The 24,392-nt window shown below is 42.6% G+C and overlaps 1 protein-coding gene across 1 annotated transcript in view; it reads right to left on the bottom strand.

The window, feature by feature from the left end:
* Nucleotides 1-24,392, bottom strand: part of LOC146856924 (E3 ubiquitin-protein ligase TRIM39-like) — a 243,182-nt gene that overhangs the window by 43,213 nt on the left and 175,577 nt on the right. The window contains exons 6-7 of the mRNA XM_085647006.1: nt 6,564-6,584; nt 6,446-6,472 (exon numbers count right to left, since the gene is read on the bottom strand). Of these exons, the coding sequence (XP_085503132.1) occupies nt 6,446-6,472; nt 6,564-6,584 (48 nt within the window). The remainder of the gene's footprint in view (nt 1-6,445; nt 6,473-6,563; nt 6,585-24,392) is intronic.

Genomic DNA, 24,392 nt, shown 5'->3' with positions numbered 1-24,392 from the left:
TTAACCACTAAGCTGGAAAACCAGACATGAGTCTTGGCAGAGATGCGCAACATCCTTTGATTCTGGGCAAATCACTTAATCTCCCTGCACCTAACAAAAATGAATGGGTCCATATGTAACAAACTGGTGCTCGTGTAAAGCGCTCTGAAAGCTGATATCTTCGGGCTTAGTTGTGCTATATAAAACTCTGAAAAACAGGCAACCATTTTTAGGTATGCCATATATATCATACAATTACTTGTACAGACTTTCAACCAGCCCTCTTCATCCATTGGCCTGTTGTTTTAACATTCACACTTTTTTCCACCCAGTACAGCATACAGCATAGGGCAATGGTGGTCAGCACACTTCAGCCATTGGCTAACTTCACTGTGAGTGACAGCATTCTACTGTCTTGCTTAGAGCACATCCAGTCACTTAGAGCAAAGTGGGGTTTATGAGACCAACAAAAATACATTCACTTTTATTTGATGTTTATTTTTCACATTGGCGAGGACTTTACGGATCCCAAAAATAAAGTTTTGCAAATATCATGAGAGTAAATGTGCACTGACAAGGTCAAACGGCTATAATCGTCAACACCAGACCTATTGGCATTGACAATGCTTGTTCCTCTGTGAGTGTAAGCAAGAGTGCATGTGTCATCACCATGTAGTCCCAGGCAGAGGACAGGGGACACAGTTGTCTAAAAATAACTACTGCAAGCACACTATTTTAAGCTGGCTTTGATATTGCTGGTCTTGGGAGTTTTTTGTCTGGGGACTCCATTCCATCAGAGCAGCACAGACTCCCCTGGATCCACAGTACATTGCTTTCTCTGGTTTTGTCATGCTTCACTAGTAAATGGTGGTGATTTTGTGAAAGAAAACATGCCTAATGCTATGAATAGGTGAAGATCTGACTGGTCATAAGTGTTTCTCATTGGTGGTCACAAAAGTTTGACATTCCTAGGGGGAAATCAATGCTATCAACAGCCTGAATTTTAGATTGCAAATTGTTATATCTCGATAATGCATTCATGCATGTTCCATGTTACTTTGGTCATATCTGCTCAGCCAGTGTGAGTGTTCTGAATAAAATGCTGGTGTGGTGATGATGAATGGAATGCCTGGGTGCCTGTTTGGTGAGGTGTGACAATCGGAGTATGGGCTGAGCAGCAGGCCGGCTGCTCCTGGTGGGGCTGCTGTAGTCGGATGCCATCCTGCAACTAAGACTAATAAATAAATCATCTTAAACCACACTTTGGTTACATAAGCACCTTTACAACATATTAATCGATGATCTGGAGACAGACCCGGAGTTAAACTGGTTCTACTGAAGCTGACATTTAAAAGTGCATTGGAAGACTGAAGATTTTCCCAGAAACTAAAATAGTCTAGAAGTATACTGAGAAACCGAAGCACTACCCCTGGCATCCCCACCAGTTTCCTTGACAACCTACGGTCCAAGTCAGGGCGTTCTTCAGTTGTTTTCATTACTTCAGCCAATAGCATTTACACCAACCTGATGGTTCTATGCTCACTTTTTGGCTTTTGGTTAAAGTACTGTCACCATTTCTGACCAGGAACTGACAGCAGGAATTCGGAATAAATTTGGTGTGAGCCTGGGTTACTGGCAGTGGTGTGTTCAAACATCTTCAGTGACATTGATGGTGTTTTCCCTGTGGTGTACAGGCTGATGTGTCTCAAAGTGTAACGCATATGCTCACTAGAAGGGGATTTGATGGTGTGGCAGTCGATGACCGATATCAAGAGTTTTGTATCTTTTTGTATGGAGTACTAGCAAGGAACCAGACTCAAGTTGGGCATGTGTACAGGCATGTCTGTAGCGTGTTTGAGGATCATTGCCCCGCCCCGTACCTGGAAGTCCGACCATTGACCGGGATGCGAGGCTCGAGGCTCCGCGGCATTTGAAAGATTTGGAGAGGCGGATTTGTCGGCGGATTTATCGGCGGTTGCTGCTGGCGTTGCCGCTCAGGCGGTGAAAGGAAGAGAAGGGGGTGCTGCTTCGCTCCCGTTGAGCTGTTTTTTCTTTCTTATGGCTGTGCCTGGCTGAAAAGCGAGGTGAAAGGCAAAAGCAAATTCAGTTGTAATGGGATGGCGGCGTGAAGGAGGGTGTGAGGCTCAGCGAGAACTCGGCGATGGAGTGAATTCGGCGGACGCGCTTTGATTAGTTTAATTGAGGGCGGCAAAGAGGAGGCGGGTGCGCTGCTCCGGACCTGCCTGGATTTCGGCCCACACTTTTGAATTGCTTCACTTACTCGCCTGCTGGCATTGCTGATGAGAGCGCTGAGTGACCGGGGCAGCGCCGGTTGTGCCGGGGGCGGGCTGCTCTCCTCTGATCTTCCCTGCTCGCTCAGGACAGCTTCAGGACGGCTGTTTTGACCCAGTAATCTTCCCTATGAGGCTCCAGCAGAAGGGGAAATAAAGGCTTGGGGGGACGCGCCTGTAGTGGGAGCCTGTCTGATGTGAGCCAGTACCAGTACCCGTACCAAGAACTTCAGAGGACGCCGTGAGGGGAACGGCTTGGGCGAGGGAGCAGTGCTAACCCAGCCAAATAACTTACCGGCACCGTCGCGAGGGGAGCGGCCAGCGCTGCAGAACTACAGCCCCCAGAAGTCCTTGCGCCAGGCGCTCGCCTCTGCTGTCATCAGGCAGCGCCTGGCCCCTACTTCAGTGCCGCTGGTGCCCCGCAGCGCGGGACGCGCGCGGGCATGCCCGGGCGCTGCCCGGGCGAAGGGCGGGCCCGTCCGCGCCCGTCAGAGCCCGAAGGAGGCCGGGACGGGCCACCCCCTTAACGCCACACAATGGGTAAGCGCAAACAAGCAGCATCCCTAGAAAGGAGTGGGAAGAAAGCGAAATTGCCCCGCAAATCTGACTGTATTATCTCATATTTGTCGTCCGCTGTTGGGGTGCTATCTAAGGAAATTGCCAATGCCGAACTGGAACTTGGACTGGTACCTCCTATCTTGCCTTGTGACCCTAGTTTCGGAGTGGTCACACCAAGTATCCCCTTGGAGCCCCTTGTCGTAATTTCTAATCCGCCAATTATACATGAGCCTGTGTCTTGTACCCAGGGTCTGGTGGTTCAATCAGAGCCTCAGGCTTATGCCACTTCGGGAGCTGTGAGAAACTCTAAGAAGAAGTGTACGAAACGGCTTAAACCTGCACCAGTATTGACCTCTGAGGAGCATCTAGGGCCCCCCATGGCGGCCATCCTAGAAAAACTAATTGCATCTCGGGTGGAACCCTTACTGGTTGGCATTGCGAAAGACATTGTGGAAACACTTAATGCTTGTGTAGAAGATCTGCTTAAAAAATGTTCCAGCTTGGTAGCGTCCATTAAGGAGCTTCATCAACAGCAGGTGGGGATCAGGGTGGGGTTAGATCCCCAATCCAGGTTAGAGAGAGGTATCCCCTCTGGGTCATCGTTACAATCATGCCCCCCAAAGGTTGGATTTCCCACTTGTAGAGAGTCAGCATTGGTTCCCTCCGCTCCTACCCCACATCCGTTATAAACCACCCTTACAAATAGCCACTTGGTGGGCGGGGCTGGCATTGATGTTCCTCAGCCCGTAGTAAGGATCTTGATACAGGATAAGGGCAGTCAGGTTACACTTGATCTACATCCGGAATCAGCCCCCCTGGTAGCCGTTTTTGTTGGGGTCCCCCCGCTCCAAACGGGCGTAATGGAATCTACGCATGACCTACTGAGGCTTACTAGATCATGGTGTACTATGCGTAGTTGTGGTGGGCGGGATTTTTCTTCAAACATCATTATGGCCAGAAGGGTGGGGTGGGTGGGACGACGCCCAAAGCGATTGATGGGGGATTGTGTAATCGTTAACTTTAATAGACCAAATATTGCTGACAGTCTGTTTTGGGATTGGTCTGAGATCAGGCAGGGAGAGCAGTCCCCCTGGGGTTTTCTACCAACCTGCCCCTCTACCCCTCCCTGGGTTACACAATCATCGGGTTTTACCCCGCAACACCAAGTATATCCCACCCCCACCCTTGAAGCCTCACTCTTTCCCAAGAGTGCCTTCCCTGGGAGGGACTCATAATTATGGAGCTCCGCATATGCCTGTAGTTTCCCTACCTCCTCAGAACGTTTTGCCACCACAGCCTCCCATTTTGACCCTGAACAATTACTGTTCCCCACTGTCAGACTTGACAACTAATGATTGACTGCCAGACCTGGTTCAGACATCTGATCCCTGTTTGGACTACTCTCCTGGTGGGGCCAGTTGTAAATTGCTGAGTTAGAACGTGGCTGGGATAAGCTCTAAAAAAGCGGACCCATCCTGGTTGGATTTTTTAGGTAAACATGATATTATTGCCATCCAGGAAACGTGGGACCCCTCTAGCAATATTTGTGTGGATGGCTACTCCAGCTTTGTCGTTCCGGCTGTTACAGGGGGGGCTGGTCGTCCCAAAGGGGGTTTATTGTTTCTTTTGTCACTACACCTGACGGGTACTTTCACCCGGTTGGCTACTGACTCTAACAATTTCCTTTGTGTTGAATGGCTGGTTTTCCACACTTTGAAACTTTTGTTAATTAATTTTTATAATGCAAGAGAAGGTGCTGATCTTACACAACATGTGGCTGCCTTGCAAACTTTTATGTTGGAATATAGTCAGAAACAAAACACCGGTTTCGAGTTCGTCCTTATGGGCGTTTTTAATATTCATCCTTGCGTTGACGAGTGTTACCTAAAGGGGCTTGATGTCTATGAGGGGCCGGTAGACGCTGTGGCTCCACATTTAGAGCATACTAAGCAGGGGGAGGCCCTTGAGGTTCTCCTCGCCACAATTAACATCTTTGAATCTAATCTCATAGAGGCTGGAGGTAGGGCCTCTACTTTTAAAGGCTCGATCCTGGGCTCAGTAATCGACTACTTCTTTTTATCCTCTGGCGTCTTAGCTAGGGTTCTAGCTCATTCAGTTATTCCATCTGTACATAGTGACCACAATCCGGTATTTTTAGAGGTGGCCCTGCCGAAGAGCTTGGGCGTAATGCACCTTCCCTGTCCAAGAGACCTTTCCCTGATTGTGAAAGATCAGGGTCGCAGGGTAAAATGGGCTAAGGTGGTATTCACCCATATCTACATAGTCGGTTACATGGCCTTTCTGTCACCCATCATTACACTTTAAGTTTTATACCCTTACATGAGGGATGGCTGGACATTGTGTAAGTCAACCTGTGCTACACGTTTTGTTTATTGCCCTTACATGAGGTGTGGCTGTATGGGTGGGAGTCACCCATTTCTAAGGTGTTCACTACATGTCCTACATGTCCTTACTGGAAGCATGTTTGTCCGGGGTGAATTTAACTTATTCTTACATCTTATTCTACTTGCCTTTGTTTGGGGACATTTTGTCGGGTGTACTTCACCCATTACTTCCATGTTATGACATGTGTGTGTGAGTTGTGTCAACAGCTAGTTCATGTCATGTTGAGTTGTGCCACCTCTCATGCTGGTCTGACCAGTTGAAGTGGTGGGTGGTGATAGTAGGTGCAATTTTGTTCCTTTATGCTGAGGGTGATTTGCTAGGGTTCTTTCACTGTCTGCTGTCTAGCTATGAGTGGTAACAAATATTGTTTTTATTGTTACTTTTTATGACTTTTTTAAAGGGGGAGCATTTGTGATATCTTGTATATTTATCTATGCATCTTCTTCATTTTCTCTTGTATATTTATCTTTGCATCTTCTTCATTTTCTCTTTATCTATGCATTCTACTTTATTTTCTCAATGCTATATTGTGGGTCTCCATGTACATCTATCTATCCATCTTCTTTATTTTTCTCTTTGTTTTATTATGAGTCTTCAGGTTAATTCTTTATTCCTTCATGCATTTGTGTACTTTTGCAAATTTCTCTTTTCATGTTTCTTCTTGTCAATACTTAATTCCATTTTTTATTTTTATCTTTTGTTTTTTCTAAAAGGGAAGGATATGTTATATCTTGATAGTGCAGTTATAGATCTCCCCTGTTACCTTGGGTCCATCCTGCTCAGCCAGTGTGAGTGTTCTGAGTGGAATGTTGGCTTGGGTGCCTGCTGTGGCGGCTCGCAGAGTTAACGCTGTGGGGCGGTGAGGCAGGGGAGGGGCTGGGTCGGGGGGTAGTGGAGTCCGACATACCACGGCAGATATTTATTTACGTTCACCTTTGCCGTCGTATGTCAGACTCCACTACTGCCCCACTCAGCCCCTCCCCTGCCCCGCCTCACCGCCCCACAGCATTACCTCTGCGAGCCGCCACTGGGTGCCTGTGTGGTGAGGTGTGACAGTTGGAGTATGGGCTGAGCAGCAGCCAGGCTGCTCCTCGTAGGGCTGCTGTACTTGGATACGATCCTTCAACTAAGACTAATAAATACATAATCTTAAAGTACACTTAAGCTAAATAGACATACTTACAACACAGACATTCTTCTTATTTACTCACTTGAAAAGCTTTTTACTCTGCTCCATTCTGAAATACAAAACTTACAATCATTGCTCTTCACCTTACACAACACTGGATAATATTGAAATCCTGTTGATACCTACAATGCAACACTTACCTAAGCATGGAGGAAAAGGTTCTGCAATAAATAATAAGAAATATTAAACTTTGAAGTTTGTATTGATTGTGTACTGCAGATAGTCAATATGAGTTCTTTGGGTGACATTACATTGTAATTTTGACAGTGATTTGCAATAATCCACAGTTGCGTTTTTAATTAATCTGCATGGCAACTATTTTATAACAGGGAATAATTTCCACAGTGTTCTTGGTGTACATTCTCAAATATTTTAATAACTGTCTCGCTTCCAAAAAGTTCCCTGCACACCTTCTCACCTATATAAGATCATGGGTTATCTATGGTATAGACAAGTCATTATCCTATTCGAGTAGCCATGTTTCAAGGAGTCCCATTGATAAGGTTTGAAAATACATGCAGTCTAATAAAGAATGTACTGTGCATCAATGCTGCTTCTGGAGTGTTCAAGTCAATCAATCAACAAATGATTTATTCGGGTACAAAAGTACTCATAAAAGTACATTTAAAAACCGCAGTAAATATTTTTTAAACATTTAAAGCAAGCTTTTCATAAAAATCATTATAAAATTCAGAGAGTGACATCCACAACCACATCGAACAGGAATACAATTATAAAACAGTTCTAATTGGTGTTCATTGTAAATCAAGCCTGGACAGCAATTCTCAGATACTTGCCCACATAAAAGATGCACTCATCATTAATTTGCAGCAGTTTGCTATATGCTTCTCTAAAATTGATAAGGCTGAGCCTCTTAATTAGGGGTAACAAATGGTCTTTGCGTAAAAACTGCGGATGAATAGGAAATGTAACATAGATTGGCCTGAGCTCCCATCACATGGGCAGGTAGAAGTATCTGAATTTGCCTTGAAAAATGAAAACAACAAATATTAAACTCTTCCCCCTATAATAAAACTATAGACTATGCTCCCAGTGCCCGAAAGATCTTGTTAACTATCTTGCGATTGATCTATTTGCTCCCTATATTTATACAGGCTGCTACACTCTACTTTTCTGTCTTGATCACCAATCTTTCAGCCTGCAGGGATTTAAACAAAACTGTCTGCAGCTGTTTTTTGCTACTAGTATGTGGACCGCCGGGGTTCTCAAACAACTGTTGGCAACCTGCCTTATGAAAACGGGATTACACGGTCACCAACCATGGGATACTCCTACCTTTATCACAAGAGTGCCAATCCAAGATAATATCTCTAGCGAGGCTTGCCTCCGTGTTTCTCCATACTGCTAACCATTATAGCAAAGGTCGAACACTAATGGAATCTTCAATAAAGGGTACGTTCAATTCACTATGATTTGGGGTAGAATTGGGACCCCCTAAGATTTTTCTACAGAATCTCTTTCCTTCTGCATGGATTATATTACACTTGTTAATACCCCATACCTCATCACTGTATTTAGCCATCATGAGGCATTGCTTTAAAAATATCTGCAGGAGTGGGAGAAGAGCACCGCCCCTCCTAGGTTGTGGTATACTAAACAGCAAACTAATCGCCCTGGAGAATTTATTCCTACATTGTACGACGTGTTCTGTCCATGTTCCATTATTGTACTAACAGTTGAAAAACCCTACGTGTACGAGCCATTATTACGGCATCGTTGGCGTGCAACAAAAATGGTTAAAATGAACCTTTGGCTTTAGGGACATCAGGGTAGGAGTTAATAAGAAAGGATAAAGATCATTTATATACAAAATAATAAAAGTGGAGCTAAAGCACATCCTTGTCTCACACCCCGATATATGCCAATATCTCGAAAGAACTCCCCCTGAGTGTTTATTCTTATTCTGGCCCTGTGCAAATAAGCTGAAAACTGCACCAGGGCTTCATCCATACAAAGAGCTAAAAGAACAGACCACTGTTTTGAGCGATTTTCACTATCGAAACGCTGTGGTCAGATCCATAAATGCCAGATATATTGGAGAGTTTGAGGCCATAGTATATTTTCCAATTAGCAGGTTATGGGTAAGGCACTGTTCTATTGTGCCGATCTTGGATCTGAATCCATACTAACAGGGGTAAAAAATGTACGACTGTATTCCCCATTCCTTTATCTGATTATGTAAACCCAGGACAGGATTTTTAGGGTTGTGTCTAATAAAGAAATGGCCCTATAGCAACTAGGCTGCAAGCGAGCTCCCTTTTCAAAAACAGGGACTAATATTAAAGTTGACCTTGTGCTAGGTAAGGGGGAGTGGGCTAAACTCTTAAAAACATTCACTAGTAACAGGGCCCAGAATCTGGGGTTGTATTTAAGAAGATCTATCGATTCACTGCCAAGGTCAGGGGCCTTACCCTCAAATACTTTGGTTTATTGCATCCTCAACTTTCCCCCCATTGTTTAAGTATTTTTGAAATAGTCTGCACTAGAGGTAACACCCTCTCAGTGAAAGCACCATTATTAACTAGCTCTTTAATTCTAGTCATGAGACCAAACATGAGCACCATCCCGGACATAAGAACCCAGATAAGAATGATATACTTGAAAGTATGTATCTGTAGTCTTTGCTTCTGGATAGTGTCCTACATGCATAATTGCAGTTGTTTTTGGGTATGCGGATGTGCTGGTGAGGATAAGGGTTGGGCAAAATTGCTAAATGTTTTCTCAAATAATGCTTGTTGTTTTCATGAAAATTACATGTAGCATGAATTACATTTTGCTGATTGAGAAAAAAGCTGTGTGCATAGCAAATCTCTTGTACAAAAACCTTTCGAGATACTTTCGGCAGAAAGGACCAAGCATAAAATATCTTGTGCTTGTGATTGCAGCACACAGCAATTTGAGAGTGCCAGTGAGACATTTTCTGATTGAACCAGTCTCCTAAGCACAAGACTAATTGAAAAATAGTAACTGGGAGGAAAAGGAAAATTATGCAAAAACAAGCGTCCCCTAACAATTGGGAATTATCTGAGATTTCACTTCTTTAAAAAAAAATGATGGGGTCTAAATCAGCAACTGTGTGACACCTGACCCACTTTCACAATTTTTGGCAGAGGAGCTCTCTTCCTTCGTAAAGTTTGTAATATTATAAGTTGAGAGTTCTGGTTTGATGTGTAGCAGTTTAAGTTAGATAAGCCATCACACTTGATATATGACATTGCGTCAAAGAAGATTACATATAGTTTGATCCTTGCGGTGACTGGGAAACTCTAAAGCAGATAAATAGTTTGTAACAGTTCTCTCGGCCATAAGTGATGGGATATCATTCAGGTGGATAATGGATTTCCCTTCTTTCTCTCAAAGCTAAGGCAGACCAGAGTTGTGCAGCGGGGCATGGTAGAAGATACTAGAAAATTGTAACCAAAATAGTGTCAGGTTGTTTCCAAATATTCCCAAATATACGCCCTAAAAATCCATGTTTCACTGAGGGAGAATTGTCAGTCATTATGGATGAAACCATAAGAGTAGAGCTACAATTGTTTGGAGCCCAAGTCCAAAATTTTCCATTATCTCAGAAAAAGGAAATGAGGTCCATAATAGTTGACAGAGTGAATTCTGTAGCAAACAACCTGCACATATAGGAGGAAATTAGGAGGAGGTAGAATGATCTGTGTTCCTTGGCCTCCAAACATCACAATGAGGCCCATAGGACTGGTGGTGGTTGTTCCAGGCCCCCTTTACAGCTCAAGCCCTGGGAGGAGAAGGTCATACAGATTCTACATCCTGAAGGCTTGACAGGAATCCCTGGTGGAGTGGAGATTGGTAAGTTACAGTGTTGAATGGGTCGCTAAACCTAAATGTCCTTATTACTCTTTCTTTTAGCTGTTGCTAATGTGCTTTGCACCTTTTACAAACATAGAATCCTACATATATTTGTATCAATCCATTGTTTGTCTTGGTTGTGAGTTTCAATGCATTATCTTTTATTTGAGATTGCAGATATCAACCTCCATTACATTTCCAATGATGTAATGGTCCTTCTCAGTGTTTGTGCACCAAATACCATTTTTCATATCTTTAAATAGTAAATGTCTGTCATTTTTAACTGCATTCTTTCACTAGGTATGTTGTAAGTGTTGTTAATATATATTTGAAATGACAACTACCATGATACCTTTTTTTGTTTTGGTGAAACTAAGATTGCTATGATGTCTTGCTCATTCTCTTTTTTGCAACATTTCCATATATATTAAGGTGCAATGTATTTATGGTGTCCTTTACTTTCTATGCTATAGAATGTGTCATTTGTTTCACAAAGCAAAGTTTGTTCACTTCAAAACTGTAAGGTATGCAAATTTCTATGATGAATATAAGTGGAGTTGTTTTAAAATGAACTCAGCAATATTCATATGATGATTGATGCTATATATCATTCTAGGTTGTGTTATAGTGAGTTTTTTGGCATGCTAGGCCTCAGAATGTTTTTATTTCACATTTCTCCTCTCTACTGTGTTCGCTGGAATGTTTGGCATATTTAATGTAGATTTTCTGATTAATTTCTTTTTTGCCATTTCAGGACATCTTTTTACCTGCTATTCTGATTTTCTTCTGTGTCTCCTTTAAATCTGTTTATGTAATTGATTGTAATACCACTGATATGTACAATCATTAAGTTACATATTTGTTCCCTTGTTGGTTGCTACTCTTTTAGCTACAAACTCATTTAATGTATAATCCAGACTTTTAATATGTTATTTTTTCATTCTTAATAGGTCCAACACCGAGAGTCTGTGTGCAAACACCTGCCACTGAGGCGACTTCCACTTCACACCAGGAACAAGCCTTCAATGAGGACTCCACGCCTGCAAGTATGTGTAATGAGGAGCTGACTGGCCCATATGGTCTGCCTTTGCAGACACTTCCAGTGAGTTTCACTAATCCCACACACACAAGCTGTTACCACATCTCAGGCCATTGATACCACCACTTCTTATGTCCAAATCAACATCAGCCTAATCATGTGCCCCCCAGTCCTGGCTGCTGGTCGGTCAACACCCTCACCACCTCAAGTGCAGTCAGGAACCAGTGGGATGGGGTAGACTGGGTCAAGGTCACATGGTAGTGGGGTTAGTGGTCGAGGGAGGGAACCTGTGGGCCAGCAAAGTAAGGCCATTGGCTTGACTGTTACCCAGGCCACCCTCAACCAAGTCTTGGGATCACTCCATCAGTCCTAAGACATGTTGAGCCAGGTACTCTCAGAGCTTCAGAACATGAGGCAGGTACAGAGGGAGCAAAATGTACAGATGGCGAATCTCAACGCCAATTTGGGATCTCAGACTGGAGTGCTGTAGGACATTATCATATATATGTGCAGGGCTTCCAGAGCAACATCTACCCCTTTCTGCGGCCCTACAACATCTGGCCCAAGCACATCTTTTGCAGCCTTAGAAAAGGAAGCCCTGCCATTAGACAAAATATCAGCACCCACCCTAGTCCCTGCAACTGTGGATCCCCCCTACAGGAGCAGATGTATATTCAGACTACCAGCAGAAGAGGATGGCAAGACCTCTGACATGGCCAGCAAGAGAAATCAAATTACATTTCCTTGTGCATGGGACTACCATTCACTCTATTTCTCTGAGCACATTTCACTTTCTGATGCCACTTGTATTTTGGAAATTAGGCTTGAAACTATTTTGGCTCTTCAAGAACGGTCTCATTCACAATGCCTGACATTTACTATATTTTGTTTGCTTGTTTCATTTTCATCCTGATTTAGTTCATTAGATTTTGTTGATAAAATCACAACTCACAAAGTAAAAGACCGGTGTAATATTCCTCAAGTCAATTATTTAATTTGGTTCCTTCCACCATAAATTACAATTTAAAAAAACAAATGGGTGTGTGATAATAAACGAATTGCAAGTAGGTCATGTTTATCTCAAGTTCACAACCATGACAACAAAATACAAATACCTATAACTCATCAACTAGTAGCTTTTTTTATATTTGTCAAAGCTTTGTCAGTCAAGATGTTCACAAACATGACAATCCATACATGACACACATACTCAGTGCGAGATTACACATTGCCAATTCCAGACCTTGCCAACATGAAAGAAGGAGATAGAGAAAAAATAAGATTCAATAAGCACATTATTATACATTTATGTCATCATCTGGAGCTAGATCATCTGGCTCACATAAGGAATCCCATATCAATAACACCGATATTCAAAATCATGGCAGGACTACATTTCGTAGACACAGTATCATTCCAATACACCGCACCAGTATCTGGGAGAATGTCTCAACCAATGTTTAAGTGGTGTGCTACAAGAAGTTTGTCCTACAATGACGAGACACTTTAAGAGCTTAATATACATTACATTAAATGAGGATTTAGGCAATGTGAAGGCATTTTTGCATGCTTTTGCTCTACTACCACATGTGGTTTGAGAATTTGATGGCACACAGATTGACTTAGTGCCAACATACAACAGAGATTGAGCCCAATGCAATCTTCTAAAATTCTATACAATTACTGTGCAAGTTGTCATGGTACAAGATATGTACAGCCAAAGTATTTTCTGTCTTTCACAGGATCAACCCATGGTCCCTTTGACCTTCAAAACAGCACCATAAAACTGCAAATATCACAGCTTTGGAATGTCCAAATAAAGATGACATGCTGAAGATACCTAAAACGGATCAAAACAAAAAGATGAGGTAAATAACAAAATTGACACCTTACAAAGTCATCTTTTTGAGGACACATTTTAAACTCAATCAGAAGTAAACAATCACGATGAACACAAAAGTCAAAGTGTCAAAACTTTGATCAACAAAGACCTGTGGCCTGGATTTCCCTGAACTTGCCCTTCCTCCCTAAAAATGTCCAGCACATATGTTTTTCTTCATTACATCAATACTTGGTTTAACAGTGAATGTGATAACATGTAAAGAGATACTTACACTCGTGTGAAGAAGTTGTCAATGATATCCTGACTTAAGTCAACTCTTTTCTTTGCACCACTATTAATTTCATTTGGCATTTCCCGAGTCTCACCTACTGGCTCTTCATGATCTCCATCTTCTGCGATGTAAAGGATGTTCCGTTGCAGGGCTATGTTGTGCAGCATACAGCAGGCCATGGTGACTTGGCACACCTTCTCGGGTGAGTAGAGGAGTACTTCACCATTCTTGTTCAGACAGCAAAATCTGGCCTTTAGGAGCCTGAAAGCCCACTTTACTGGCCTCTGTGTTGTTCCATGGGCCTCAGGGATGTGGACTTCCCCTCACATTGCTGGATTCTGTAGTGGTGCCAACAACCATGTTCAGTTAGGATAAGATGAGTCTTCTATATGGAAAAAAAGAGAAGAGACAGGATATGTAACACAATTTCAGATGGTTCACCCTGAAATTGCCCAAACAATGTTATGTCAGATTGTGCTTACCAACAAGCCAGGCCCTCTCAGGTCCAAGTTGTGACATTTGCAGGGGTATGCTGTTGTTCTGTAGCACAAAGGAATCCTGGGATGATCCATGTAAATGCGGAGATACACTTGTGATGTACAAATCAGCTAAGCAGACAACTTGCACATTGATTGAATGGAAGTGCTTCCGATTCCAGTACACTTCTTCCCTGACATGTGGTGGTATTAAGGCATTATGAATGACATCAATTAATACAACCACATGTGGTAGGTGACCCAAAGCATAGAAATCACCATTCACATTCTCAAAATCCTAATGTAGAAACTGGATGAAGCTCATCATTGAGGAAATATCTTCTTGTAGAACACCACTAGATGTGGGTTGTGACATACCACTAGATACTGCCACATTGTGTTGGAATCATCCTGTGTCCACAAAATGAAGCACTGCAATGAGTTTGACAATTGGTGTAACAGATGTTGGATTTTTGTTGTGAGGCAGAAGATCAGGCTCCAGCTAATGACATAAATCTAGTATAGTATTCAATCTGAAATCTTTGATAATATCCTGTTTTTCAATGGTGACAGGGTCTGGAAATGGGTGGTACACTTGAGGCTGTTGTCTCCTCTCTCTCCTAGGCTTGTGGTAAAAATATACATGGTTTTACAACATATTTTAATGTTCCATATGTTTTTGTCATTTTAACTTCACAAATGTAATTTTTTAGCTGTTTTAATTATGAAAGATTGTGTATATAATACTTTTCTAATGTATTACTTACACATTAACACATTTTTTTATCCAAAATACTATCAACAGAAGTGTGAACAAAACTGCGGAACTATCGCATTTTGCCACAGTAACGCACTACATATAAACGTATTTTGTAAAAATACATGAGTGTCCTGTGAAGTTTGAATTTGTAAACACATTAGCCACCATTTTGAGTGGTGGTGACATCCTTAACAGTCACAAACACACTGTTTAGCCTTCTTAAATGGCGGTCGACCGACCTTGCCGTCAGGACATTTGTAATCACACACAACAAAAGTTTATCGCATAGTGGGACTTCAACACCATGACGGACAAAGCCAAAAGCCAATGAAGCTGGCCTGTGACGGTGTCCAGTAACAATGCGCAAGTTGTTTAGCCTTCAGTAGCTCAAAATGTTTTGCACTGATCAGAAGTAGCTCACATCACAGAAAATGTGGGACCCTCCTGGCCTAGATGATGTTCCTGGCCTTGATTAGTGAGTTGAGAACATGCCAAGGGATAAGGGTAGTCAACAGGTCACTACAAAAGTGTGCATTATGTTTGTTTTGGTCAGCATGTGAACATGCACATGTTGTATGGTAAGTTGTGAGTCATGCATGTTGTAGATGTAGTAATATTGAGTTACATCAATACAGACAAACAAAAAGTCACAAAGCAATCTTTTTCTTTTTAATTTCTTGAATCCATACAAGGTCAACACCCATCAGAAGTGGGATATCTAGAACCCTAGGGGTCTACAAGCAGTGTAGCCTCCATTGCAGAAAGAGATGGGAGAACCTATGATGCTGGACCAGAAAATCAGCTGAAGTCCAGCTCTGGCAGTTCTTCCAAAGTGGGAAGCATGGGTGCAATACACTGACCCCACTAAAGGCCCACATTCCTGCGGTGGCCTATCCCCATCTTGATGGACAGTTGAGAGCCCAACAGCAGCAACAAGGGTGTAAGTTCTTATTTGAGTTTCACATATTACATGACTAATTTGTTGATACAGCCAGGAATATTCCCATCAACATTAAGGGTGACCCATGTCCAATGCAAAATAAGAGTTCTTGTAGGTGTAAGTTTTGTACACTGTGTATGATGAAGTGCTTTGTCTATTAAGTTTTTTGGGAAATGATTCCACTTTATTCCTGTTCTCTACCAAAGGACTGTTCTGAGCAGATACATGGCTGCCTAAACTACACATATACATTACGTTGTTTGATGTCATGAGGGACAGTTGTACCAAACAGGCCACTAGTGTTTGTTGTGTTAGGTGTGATGCTCCTCCAGTATTGTTGATGATTTAATGGTAGACCGATTACATGTGACATAGCATACTATGCACTTATGATACAGCGGAGTTTCCGAGCATCACATTGGTAAGTTGGAATTTCACATAAACAAGAATGAGCATGGGATCCAAAATTGCTACTCATATCGGGATTAATGCCTACATTTTGGAGTCTATCATATTTCAATTGTGATTTGCATGAGATGTACTGTTTCATACATGTTAAAAGCCAACAGATTTGCATGATGTCTTACTCTTTCACAAATGTATATGTAAGCCAGTGTGTGTTTTGTACAAAGACTTGTGATAGACAAACACAAATGTGTACACAATGGTGACGGAGTAACACATACCCCAAACCATTTTTCAATGTCCTTTGTTATATCCAGATGGGAACTCAGTGATGGAAAAAAATGGGATACTTGAATAGATTTTGTCAGATTGCATATATGTTGGAGTATCCCATTGTGAAGCCTCAAAATCAGGCCCAATCATTACTCATTTCAAAAATGGTGAAATGCAGCAAGGAGGGATCTGTTTCATATTATGAATTACATTTGATTCTTTGATGGGGGTATCATATGTGAATCAGTGTATGTCACATTTACTGTGATGTGGTACCACTTTTTGTCTAAAGTGAAAGCTACCATATCCTGATCAACAATTTCTCAATGGTGAGACAACCTTGAAATAATTTGAGATATTTCTGAGTCAAATAAGAATAAGAATTTGCTCGGTACTAAAGTGGATTTGAAAAGTATGAAGCCCTATGTAATTACTTACGCTAGTCATTTGTCAGTCCACAATGACAATATGTATACATTTCTTCAACAGCATAGGTAAATACATAGTGTGTGATACATTGACAGGCCACTTCAGTACTGCAATCATATAATATGTTGTACATTTGCACTATATTTGAGTTACTTGGGGTAAGTGCTACCATTGTGAAATTGCCAAAGGCTTTCAGTTTCTACAATTATTGGCACAACATTGCAGTATTTGTTGACACACATTGATGCATATTTTACTTTTACTGTATGTCATTAATGCAGTTTTTGGAACTTGTACACATAATGCCCAAAGGTATTTTTAGTGTATATCCTTATTGATGAAATAGGTTCACTATTCTGGAGAACAAAGGCAAACCATTCAGAGGTGTTCTACAGTTCAATTAGAGAAATTAAAATGATTAAGTGGCAAGATCATATATGATGCAGGAGCTATCATGGGGAATTACAAAACTGTGACCAAACAGTTTTCAGAAAATGTTACCTAAATGCATGAAAATATAATGTAAATATCAAATGTTTGTGAGCCTTGAAGCAGGTGCAGTATAGAAACTAGGAAAATGTTTTGTGCTCAAAGTTATTGACCAGTTCTATTCACACAGCTACAATAAAACTATTGTATAAGTCTTTTCAGCATCATCTTGAGAGGTGAAGGAGACGTTGGCAACATAAGCAGGGGAGCAGCTGCCCACTGTGTCTCAGCTGGAGAGACCACCTACACAGAGGGACAGAGTGCCATGGAGGGTGAGGAGACTTGCATGGAGGCCACCAGCTCACCATTTTCTTTGGAGGCCTCCCCAAGCGACTAGTCCGGAGTAGTGGTGGTACTGCTCCAGTTCCACCTGCATCCTTGTCTGCCCCCAAGATATCCATCTCCACCCTCTCTTTTGCTCCCCTCCCAGTTGACCAACCCTGGAACAGGTACCTACCCCTGCCCCTGTCCCCCCTGCTGCGCTGAGTGAGAAGGCTATTGAACTCCTCCACAGATTCACTCTAGGTCAGACTGTACTCCTGAATGCCATCCAGGGGCTTAGCTGCCATATGCAACAAATGGCAGCTTATCAGGAAGGCATTCACATTGGTATGTCTGGTCTATAGTGGTCTGTTCAAGCTCTGGACTCCTTACTGACCACATCCTTTCAACCACCCCAGCCTTGCACGCTACCTCCAACCCCTTTCCCATCCAATTCCCTATTCCCAGCCATGTCCCAAGCACACTCACATCTTGGCATGCACCCACTCCAACACACACATGTAGCAAATACACACATAAACGCAAAGACAGCAGAAAACACAGACACACACCTAAACAGACAGATACTGCACCCACTACCAAGCCAAATACATGCACCACCTCCACCACCAGCACAGCAACAGACATCACGCCCAGCACCACACCCATGTGCACCACCACCACAACAGCCACCACACCCGCCAACATACCCACATACACCACCACCTGCACACCCACAGCCTCTGCACCCACCAGAATACCCACAGACTCTATACACCCTACCACACCCACAAGCACTACCCCACCACCACAACACTCACAGACTCCACACCCACCACCACATGTACTACCACCACACCCACACCAACAGACTCCACACCCACGAACACACCCGCATGCACTATCCCTACCACACCCATAGACTCCACACCAACATGAACCGCCACCAGCACACCCATACACTCTGCACCCACCACCACACCCATACACACCACCCCACCACCGGAACAACCATATACACGACTTGTAAATAGGTTATGGACTGCCATTTGTCTTTTAAAGTCTATTGAGTGACATATCTCATTGTTTGGAATAAATCCACATTTTTAGGTAAACCAAGTTAGTCCTGCATTAAGTTTCCTTTGCAGTTACTTAATTCCTAGTAATGTTTTGACTAAAATATGAAGCACTTATTTTTCTTTAGAAAATGGCTGGTGATACAACAGATTTTTTCATTGTCTACTTTGTTAAGTGCATACACTGGTTAACATAGTATGTGATGGTCATTTGAATTTACATGAAGGCATTCATCAGAGTAATGGTCACTGGCAACAACTAATTGATGTTGAAAATGTTTTTTGTATGTGCTACTGCAGGTGGGTTTGTTTCAACTTGATTACTGTTGGTATGAGCATATATGCATTACACCGTATAAAATATTGTGACTATTGAAATTGGATACAGTACAGGACATGAACTAGACAAGGGGAACTGTTACATGGATGTATATGTTGAGTACTTCAAATTTGGGACTGACATTATTTTACTGTTAATTTATAAGGTAAATGTTACACGTTGTCTATTGCAATTTCTATACCATGTTGCATTGCACATATTCCAATAATGTGTGTTGCATATGTTTTTCATGCAAGAGCTTCTGGAATTTATTTAAACACATCTGTATGGTGACTTTTTGGTTTTTGAATTGATATCCTTTTTTGTGCAAGGCTCCGTTTGTTTGAAGGCAGCTTGCACCGAATTTATACATACAATGTGATCATATAGGTGTATTTCTTTAACCCCTTGTGTGCCCCGCCATTTCCCCGCCCTGTGCCGGGCGTTGAATTAGCGGGCGGGGTTCATGACGAGATAGTCTCGTCATGGGCACAGCGCAACCGCGGCCCATGACGAGACTATCTCGTCATGGGCACTCAAGGGGTTAAACTCCTTAAACGTCAACATTACAGACATATGCATTGCACATTGGTATGCTACTGCATGTGAGTAGGCCAGGGGGGAGTTTGTGAAGTTTCATTCTGTGGAGTCATTGAAAAGCGCTGCGAGTGGGCAGAGTTCCCCTCTATCGTGGACATGGAGGGCCAGCCCAGTCGTTTTGTGAAAGAGGGGGAACATCAAGCCTTTTTCTACACACTTTGAGTGCCGTGAATGGATTGACCGGACCCAGCTGTGGAGGAAGCAGGAGTCTTGTGGTGTCTCATTCACTTAGGGTCCACCTCATCTATCAAGGGCCCGAACTCTGCCCCTGGATAGCAGCACTCTCTTTTCTCGGACTTCCAGGACAGAAGATGAGACTCCTTGGATCCCTCCTGACCTGCGGACCCAGTAAATAGTGTACCCGACCCTGCCCTTCTTGGCTGTTTCCTCCATGCAGGTTTTGAACAAACACTCTTCAGGCGCGGGCTGCACCTCAAAGTGAGAAATGATCTTTTTTTTATTTAAAAGTAAGAGCAATTCCTGTGCTCTCTCCTTTGGATGAACCTTCGGGTTTCTTCACTTTTAAAAAAGCGGCTGCGGTGCTGTGGGGTTTTTGTTTAAAACTTTGCTTGAGGCTGGACCTACCTGCCTTAGGCCGCATCCGTAGATAAAACTTTCTAAAATAAAATATTGCTGCTGTGCAGATATTGCAGAGTCCCATCGACGCCGGTCTTGCTTTATCCTGCTTTGTGCATTCCACTGTGTAACTCTCAGTGGCATAAGACACTCTTTGTGTCACTGAATTAAATGCTCTTGTTGCTCTTCTTAAAACCATGTTTTGACCGTGCTGCATAAAACTGCTAACGAGTTTAAGCAGTGCTTTATCGCACTCCTTCACCACTCCCCTTTCCCGCATGCCACGTAGGGTCGCTCTTTAGTACCACAGTAGCCACATGCGCACAAGTCTGTCCTCTTCACTGTCCCATTCGACAAGCCCCCAAGCAGTGTCTTACTGTAAAAGTGATCTGCGGCTGCTAATACATTCCATGGCTTACAGGGCCTGGCAGAGCAGGCATGCTGTGTTCCAGCAGAATTAATGACGAGTGACTGGAGTAGTCAGTAAAAAGTGGGCTGTTTCCTACAGCTTGTTCCACAAGGTCAGTGCCTTACTGACAGCAGTGCCCTCTGGGGCATTTTACTGCTGCAAGGAGTTTGCAGATCAGAACTGATGCTCAAAGCTGCCCTCAGGCATAGCCTTTTCACAATTTCTGCGCATTAGGCATGTGCCAGTAAACTCTGCTCCGCCGGCGGTCAGGTGAGTTTTTCTCCAAACTCCGCACTCTAAGTGGAGCACGGAGTGATAGAATCACTGTGAACTCCGCCTGTGGAGCAGAGTTCACTGCCTACCCCTAATTGTAAGAAAGAATATAAAATGCACAAGTCCATTGCAAATGTTAACAGAGAAGCCCACAGGTAACAGGTAAAAGTGGAGCTAACCATCGACTCCATCCACAACTGAGAAGATTTTGTTCATCATCGAGCAGAAGTGGCAGGACTTGGAAGATCTGGTCTATGGTGGAAAAGGAAGTGTGAAAGTGAGAAAAGGTGAGTTTCTGCCTTGTATTCCTTCCAATCCACCAACTAGGGGTGTGGAGGTTTGACCGCCACAGTCATGTCGGTGGAATGGCGCATTGTGATTGGCCTGGCGGAAAAACTGGCAGTCCGCTCCTTCGGCAGCCGCTTTTGCATATTGCGCCATTGATGTGGGTAAACATACCTGGCGTGCCGGTGGCACTATGACAGTCTTTCATCCTTTGAACCGTATGCATCTAAATAGAGTGAGTGGACCACCTAAATCAGGCCCTAAGTTATTTTTCCCTTGGAGGAAATCCTTTTTCCTGCATTTCTATCTAACAAAGAATGCAAATATGAATTATAACATTTCTAATGCAATGATTTTGAGGAACCCATTATGACTGAGTCACTGACTGACTGAGCACCTTTGTAACACACTCACTAAGCAAAATCTCTTGGCAAATCTATGAAAACACAGCAGTTGACCTAGAGAAGTAGAACAAATGGCCTGCCAGTGACTTTCTGATGGTGTTAGTGAGTAAAATCTGACAAAATGTTTTCTCCCTTGATATGATATCATTTACAGAATGACCCAATTAATAATTGGAGAAAGACATACATTGGAGAAAGACACATCTAATAATTATGAAATATGCAAATATGAAGAATAACAGAATGAGGAAAATCCTTAATAATAACCGTCATGCTAATCCTAAATGTAACCATACTCGAGATCCAAAGCTGTTTTTCAACATGTTGATTGTTTTGATATAGATTTATTAAAGAAGAGTAAGAATAAATACAACGTTAGTGGTACATCACTGGATTAGATAGAGAGAGGCATAGATTCACACATTAATTAACCATTACAGGGAGGGCATTCATGTTATTCTCAAGGTACCTCACAGCATCTCACAATTACAGTATATAGGAGTACACAGTGGTGCACAACGCCCCTCTGGCATCACAGTCACTTAAATGTAGCATTACATTTTCAAATTCATAACAGGGAAAACATATTGCATGAATTGTTCTCAAATAATTATGCTAGGTCTGGCAGATATTTCTCTCCTGCATCTTTCTAGACAACTCGATCTGCCCCTCTTCTTGCATAGGTGGGTAGGTAGTAAAGGGTCCCCAGATTATTCTTGAATGGATTTTTTTGGGCTTCAGAACCCAGTATTCACTTAGTTGCCTTGACAGTGTACAGTGTTTAGTGTACAACATTTCCCTTATGGAGATGGTCCTCGGCCCCAATGTATCACCACTCCGTGCTTTGCCAACAGGAGAATTTGGGCCATGAGTTGTCACACCTCAGCCAAAAACTTCTTTAACATATCCCAGCATAGCAAAGAGTTAGGTCTGCAAAGCTCAAAAATGTGTAGTCTCATTCATTGTATTACATACTGGTGACAAACACATAGATACTGCTGGGCACAGTCACGCCAGATGCAGGAAGTCTTTGTTGTCAGCCCAACATCATATGCATCATGAACTACCCATGATGCCCATTTTATGTAATGAGACATATATATGAAACAGTTATTTAATGTGTATTAGCCATAGTCAGTAAATGGGTGATAGCTCACCTGTTTAAGTACAGGAATGCCATTGTTACTCCGAAGTTGTGGGGTCTAGATCTATCTGAGTTATAGATCTCAGCTTTGGGGTACATATAGGGTCTTGTCTTTCATAGTGGTGTACCAGCAGGTGATGGGTTTCCTAGGGGAAGGAGTAGCCAGGATAATTTTGATCCAGTAGAGCAGTGGCAGACGAATGGACGTGTATTGTGTATCTCCCTCAATTTGTCATGTAGCTGATGTAGAGGAATATGTTAAGTGGCGTACATCAGTTTTCATTCTTAATGGACTGTAGCATGATAAATTGGTCATAAGGGTAGAAGTCTTCCATTGTGAACAGTCACATGTGCCTCAGCTGAAGGCACCACTTCTGATTGGCTGTAAGAGGCAACACATGGTTTTGATCTATAAACTCAGTCCCAAAGATTGAAGCTAAACCTAGTACTATAAATACACTTAAGAATATATCTAAACCTTACACTGATATTAATCATAACTCTAATCTAAACCTTGCCCAGTCACTAACTCCATACTTTACATTCTACTTTACATCCAATTGCCTGACAACGCTGGCTTGTCAACTATAAACCCAGTCAAAATGTCAAAATGATCTCAGTTGGATATTTCTCTGTCCAACTGCATCTGTTTTTCTCATGATTGCAGGTATTTTTAGAAAAGGTCATTCAGGTAGTTGTCGTTAAAGTCAAAACCTAGATGTATAATGTCAGTTCAATTCCAACCAGAAATATTATGGGTAGTGAAATACTGAGATTAACTTCAAAATAAAATACCTTTAATTGATGATGTGGTCCTATTGTAATTCCTTGCCATTGCGGAACAGCAGTTCTGCAATATTTACATCAGGTGCATCCTCCCAATTAAATTATCCTTCCAACTATATAGGTAGAGGTTGGACTACTGCTTCTTCTGACTTACAGTTTTCCAGATCCCTAACCTCAATATGTATCACACTCCTCACTTTTTATTCATGATCCTTTGAAATCTGTTAACATTCAGTGGACACACAGACGTATTGGTATAGTCTAAAATATTGCTTTGGTTACATTTATTTTATGTTCTCAAATGTAGCTTCAGTGTTTCTAAATAATGCTCCACTTCATTCTATGATTTGCATGAAAGCCATTTGTATTTAATCTTATTTCTGTAACTGTATCCCATTAAAAAACTTAGGAAATCTAAGGGGTATATTCACAAGAACGTGTGATAAACAACCCCCAAAAATGTTAACGCAACTTTACACATCGCAGCCTATTGCGGGAAAATAACCCTGTGTCAACAAGGAATTCACAACAAGGCGGTACCATGCGATAGTCTGCTGACACCGCGGAGAATGTCCGCGATACAACCACCTCAATGGAGATAAAAACACAAACCACAACATCAAAAAACCTGCGATGGGCCAAAGTGCGATGAGGAAATCAGCAATAGGCAGCGCCAGGCCTGCTACACACACCTGGCAGGCAGGAAAAATCACCATAAAAGTAGAAAAAACACCCAAACACAAACTGACCAACACCCAAGCACCATGGAGGCAGCCGGAGCAGGCACTGAGGACGAGCGCAACCCCACAAACACACCGTACGACCAGCCCGGGACCTCGGGGACAGGGAAGGGCAAGGACAAGAAGAAGAGGAAGACAGAGTTCAGTCCGCAGGCGAACAGGAGCATAGTCACGGAGGTGATGGAACAACTGTTAGTCACCTCCAACGTGTCTTTGGGGACCAAAAATGGAATATGGCGGGACATCGTGGACAAGGTGAATGCCGTCGGAGAGCACAAGAGGACAATGGACCAGGTCAAGAGGCGATGGAATGACATCAAGCGTAAGATCA

The sequence above is a fragment of the Triturus cristatus genome, chromosome 3_2 (assembly GCF_964204655.1).
Source record: "Triturus cristatus chromosome 3_2, aTriCri1.1, whole genome shotgun sequence".
NCBI classification, from domain to species: Eukaryota; Metazoa; Chordata; class Amphibia; order Caudata; family Salamandridae; genus Triturus; species Triturus cristatus.
The sequence above is the reverse complement of the archived record's forward strand: the minus strand, read 5'-3'. Positions and strand labels throughout refer to the sequence as shown.